Here is a 5123-nt window from a genome sequence, read left to right as displayed (position 1 = left end):
ACCGTTGAATAAACTGCTTTTCAAGATCGGCCTGCTGAGGATCTTGGGTTTCAGACAGTACCATCCAACATGAGTCCAGAATGGTCTGAAGCCACTGTAACAAAAGCAACAGATCTGATTTTTTAAAAGACACAGGCCTTCAGCGTCTCCTTCTGGACAGATCTGTGGTCTTATTGTCCAGCTACAGCTGATTCATTTGGGTGGATCTGGTTTGGAGCGACAGGCTTTTCAACTTTATCACACTGTGATGTAAATGTGCTCTTTTCAGTAGGAATTTCAGCTCTGCTTCTATGAGTCCTCAAGGGCGGTTTTGGTGTGGACTGACAGGACGGGTTCATCCGGTGTCAAAGCCTCATAGCCAACGGAGCCACAAACCCTGGATCTGATAGTAAGAAAATGCTGGACGGTGGGGGTGAAGAGTCTACCCCACCAGACCTGCTGGACCTGACCCGCCGGCATCGTAACTTTCTGCTCTCTGGGCCCAGGGGCGTTGCTGCAACACCTGCCGCATGATTGGGATCTCAAGCGCTTCAACTCCACCTAACGCCGAGGCATAAAAGCGGCCAGCACCGCAGCACCTCTCCACTCTCCTCTCAGAACCAACTAACCCGCTGAGGATCATCCCACCGGCAGCCATGTCTTCCTTCTCCTCTCACAGCTCCATCGTCACTTCCTCCCGCCGCGGCGGCAGCATGGCCTCTGGCAGCATGCACGGCGGAGTCGGCGGAGTCCGCGTCTCCAAAGCCTCCTTCTCGTCCTCTTCCGGCGGCGGCTTCAAGATGGGTGAGGCCCTGGACGTGTCCACCAACGAGAAGGCCACCATGCAGAACCTCAACGACCGCCTGGCCACCTACCTGCAGAAGGTGCGCTCCCTGGAGAAGGCCAACGCCGAGCTGGAGCTGAAGATCAGGCAGTACCTGGAGAGCAAGGCTCAGCCTGAAGGTCATAACTTCACCGCTTACTACGCCCGCATTCTGGAGCTCCACAACCAGGTGAGAACAGACCAGCAGCATATCAGCCTGCTGAGCGGACACACACATGGGGCGAGTGTGGACAGATACACATGTCTTAAATGTTTTCTTGCAATATTATACATTCTGTATTTTTTGAGATTCTGTATATACAAAAATTTTAGGTGCAACAAAAGCAAAATCTTGTGTGTAAAGTCTTTTTGGAGTCAAGAGGTCACAGAGCTCTATGCAGCCATCAAAGGGGTTTTATCAGGTAGCTTTTTAGAAAACTGATGGTGTTGATGAGATTTGTCTCTTCCCTCCGCTCAGATTGTTGCTGCTCGTCTGGGAAACGCCAACGTCCTCCTTGCTATCGACAACGCCAGGCTGGCGACTGATGACTTCAAAATAAAGTGAGTTGATTTAATTTTGACTGCATACAGACAGTTTCAGTAACTGAATATTTGGGTGACTTAATACATTTTTGTGCTGGTCAGGTATGAGAATGAGTTGGCCATGCATCGGTCTGTGGAGACCGACATCCTTGGGCTGAAGAGAGACCTGGACGAGCTGACGCTGAGCAGAGCAGACCTGGAGCTGCAGGTGGAGAATCTGAGGGAGGAGTTGATCTTCATGAAGAAGAACCATGAGGAGGTTAGACCAGTCAAACCAGGGCCAAAAAAAACCCAAATGTGACTAAAACAGATACCATCAATAAGATGTCCTGTGTTTCTTGTTTTCCTCCAGGACCTGGTGGGTCTGCGGGCTCAGGTGGGAGGTCAGGTGAACGTGGAGGTGGACGCAGCTCCTCAGGAGGATCTGACCACAGTCATGGCCGGAATCAGAGAACATTATGAAAACGTTGCTGCCAAGAGTCGCAGAGAATGGGAGACCTGGTTCCAGGCCAAGGTGAGGCCACAACCAAACCATTACCTGCTCTGAATTTAAAATACTGTATCTGGAATTTGTTATGTTTTATCATAAAGTATATACAGTATGTTGAAGCTTCGTTACCTTCATGTTTTAAAAAATCAACTGATTTGACTGAATAATGTCTACAGTCGGCAGAGCTGACTAAAGAGGTGGCCGTCAGCACTGAAAGCCTGCAAACATCCAAATCTGAGTTGGGGGAGTTCAAACGAACTGTTCAGAACCTGCAGATCCAGCTGCAGGCTGAGCAAAGCATGGTGAGAGAGCTTCACATTTCTTTCTAAGCTGCACTCACACTGGTGATAAAACTTTTATTTGACTGACGGACTCCTCTCCCTGGTTCCCGTGAACAGAAAGGAGGTCTGGAGGTGACTCTGGCTGAGACCAAGAGCCGATACTCTGTCACGCTGGCAGGTTACCAGAGGCAGGTGGGGACCCTGGAGGAGCAGCTGACACTGCTGAGGTCTGACCTGCAGCAGCAGGTGACTCAATACACAACCCTGCTGGACATTAAGACTAGGCTGGAGATGGAGATCGCCCAGTACAAGAGACTGCTGGATGGAGAGAACAGGTGTGTTAGACCTTCTTATAGCTTATGCCTTGTTTTATGTTTATTCCACAACAAAGGGAGAAGTGGAGTCAGTTCCAAAAAAATGGGTTTCTTTATACCCCAAAGTGATAAACAGTTTCTGATTCTGCCACTGGGGGGCGGTGTTAGAAAGATATACTACAAATATGAATGAATAGTATATTTTAAATCTGACCAGGGCTAAACTGGTTTCTGTTTTGCTTGTCTGTATTTGTGCAGCTCCCTCGCTTCGTCCACCTCCACCAGCACAACCACCAAGACAACCCGCGTGGTGACCATCGTGGAGGAGGTTGATTCCTCTGGAAAAGTCACAACCAGCACCACCAGCAGCTAGACTGGGAAAACAAACGCACCCATCAGATGTCGTAAACTCCATCTGTGCTGATCAGCGCTATGCAATAAATGCAAAGTCGGACAATTCTGAGTTTATGTGCTTTTATTTAAAACTATCTGGTTAAAGTCTTAATAAAGTAGGTCAATGATGACTATCATACAAATTACTATTAGGAACATATAAAATAAGACAATGTACACACTCTGTATCAAAAGCTCTTGGTATTTTAGGTTTACACTTAACATTATTATCTCAAATAAGTACCGCAAACAAGAAATAAGCTGGTGAAAAAAAGTAAAATGTAAAAAGTAAAGTATGTGAAACAAAGATTGTGATATGCACGTATATATGCTACTTAATAGTCAGTTTTTACCATTTATTGTTAGGCTTAGATGCACTGAATCTGTCATCTGTCATCATGTTGCTTTCTAGAAATGCAAAGGTGATCAGTACAACAACCTATAGCTAAACAGCTGATTTCACTTGAGCTGCTAACAACTGCCCCCGTGTGGTGCAAGATGGAACTATACATTTAATTGACACCACCTCGTGACCTTGAAAAAAAAGGCCTTGTGGGAACATAATAAAGCCACGTGAGGTTTGCTGAATAAATTTGTTATAGGATATATATTATTTTTGCACCCCCGCAACCCCACATATGGTATTAAGCGGTATGGAAAATGGATGGATGGATATTATTTTTGGTTTTACTAACCTTGATTATTTTGGTTCTCCAGTCCTTAATCATGAGTTCTCATTCATCTTAGCTTTACATGTAGTCTGATATGAACGTTTGAAACTATTTCATTCTTATTCATTATGTAGGCAGTTGGTTAGCGCATGGTGCTGGCGATGCTGAGGTCACTGGTTCCCAAGGTCAGGGGTGGCTGTGGCTGAAAGAAGAACATTATTTATTGAATAGCAAACAGACAGTATCTTGAAGCTTCATTACATAGGTTGAAATTGTCCCAGGGTGAAAGTAATTAAGAGATAATAATAATAACTTCATTAAGTAAGTCAGAAGAAGCTGCAGACCAGTCTATTACAGTTTTTCTCAATCGCTTCAGTACAATTCTTAGATCTGAATGAAATTCTCAAAACTAATTGTTCAATCTTCACATCATGATGTCACTTGTGCACATCATATGAGCAGTTTCTCACTCTCACTTTGAACAAGTTGCAACTGCTTTGATACATCCATTCAAATTATTATTTACAATTCCCTGCTCTTTGCTACATTATCAGTGGTTTATGTCATGTTGATCAAAATGTACTTTATAGTTCACTGTGCATTAGTCTTACTCCTCAAATCATCTAGTCATTAGTTCATTGTATAAGGCATTAACTGCGAAATGGTTGACCAAGTTGTCGTAATGTGACAAACATATTTCTATACATCTCTCTCCCTCTCTTTTCTGAATTGGTAAAATACTCTCAGGTGATTAGACTCCCTCTAACAAAGGTGCATCTTATTAACCATCAACTAGCAAGCATGTAAATGGCTGAAGTTCTATGTCTGACAATGGAAGGACAAGGAATTGGATGGGGTCAACAGCCAGAGAGAAGATGAAGGAGAGGAAGAGGAGTGAGGCTGCGTGGTGGAGGCGTTAGGGGGAAAAGAGAGGAAGAGGCCGAAGACGTGTACATGTTCCTGATAAGAACCACACTTCTACAGCATGTTGTCAACCATGGGCATAATGGCTGAGGCTGGTAGAAGGGTGCAGCCAAATGTTGGTAGAACAACTGTATCCTCAATCATTCAGACTTTTCGTTGAGAGAACAGGTATGTAATCTATGAACTGTTCTGTAATGCTTCATACAATATCAGAGTATTTTTACAATACGTAAAGCTTTTTGCAATATTCAGTAAGTACTGTAATTAGGCCTACACTTTATGGAGTGACATTTAATCTTCCTGAATTACGTATTTTGCATTACTGTACTATATCTTTTTCCACATATGAACATGTGAACATATTTGCAAATATCCATGCAGCATCTCACCCATTAACATTGAGTGCTGAAAAGACACCAAATGAACATGAAGCAGCATGCATGGACATGCAGCAACTGTACCGCACAGTAAACACTATATGTATATCATATAGTGATATACATTAACTTAAGTGTGATTTTGATTTGCTATTGCTGTAGAAAAGTAATGTAATATGTTATCCATACACTTGTAACTCTATCTTGGCCAAAATAAAAATTCTTGTAATTCATAAAACTCATTTTGTGTCTTCTGTATATAGCGTATAATGAAACTGGAAGCAAGTGAACAACCGCACAGCTTCATTTACATGGATAGAGCTGGCTT

General features: G+C 43.6%; 1 protein-coding gene across 1 annotated transcript; it reads left to right on the top strand.

The window, feature by feature from the left end:
• The first annotated feature begins 289 nt into the window (after positions 1–289).
• On the top strand, positions 290–2887 carry LOC121202395 (keratin, type I cytoskeletal 13-like). Its single transcript, XM_041071925.2, has 7 exons — positions 290–992; positions 1281–1363; positions 1448–1604; positions 1698–1859; positions 2012–2137; positions 2234–2451; positions 2689–2887. Exons 1-7 carry the CDS (start codon positions 636–638, stop codon positions 2801–2803), a joined length of 1218 nt encoding a protein of 405 aa, XP_040927859.1. The 5' UTR covers positions 290–635; the 3' UTR covers positions 2804–2887.
• Positions 2888–5123: the final 2236 nt, after the last annotated feature.

This window comes from Betta splendens, chromosome 8 (assembly GCF_900634795.4).
Source record: "Betta splendens chromosome 8, fBetSpl5.4, whole genome shotgun sequence".
Taxonomy (NCBI): domain Eukaryota; kingdom Metazoa; phylum Chordata; class Actinopteri; order Anabantiformes; family Osphronemidae; genus Betta; species Betta splendens.
The sequence above is the reverse complement of the archived record's forward strand: the minus strand, read 5'-3'. Positions and strand labels throughout refer to the sequence as shown.

Bases quoted from the DNA above. Each gene is read 5' to 3' on its own strand.
- LOC121202395 (XM_041071925.2), top strand. From the start codon at position 636: ATGTCTTCCTTCTCCTCTCACAGCTCCATCGTCACTTCCTCCCGCCGC. The intron at 1,605-1,697 runs GTTAGACCAGTC...GTTTTCCTCCAG, and splicing joins TGAAGAAGAACCATGAGGAG to GACCTGGTGGGTCTGCGGGC. The intron at 2,452-2,688 runs GTGTGTTAGACC...GTATTTGTGCAG, and splicing joins CTGCTGGATGGAGAGAACAG to CTCCCTCGCTTCGTCCACCT.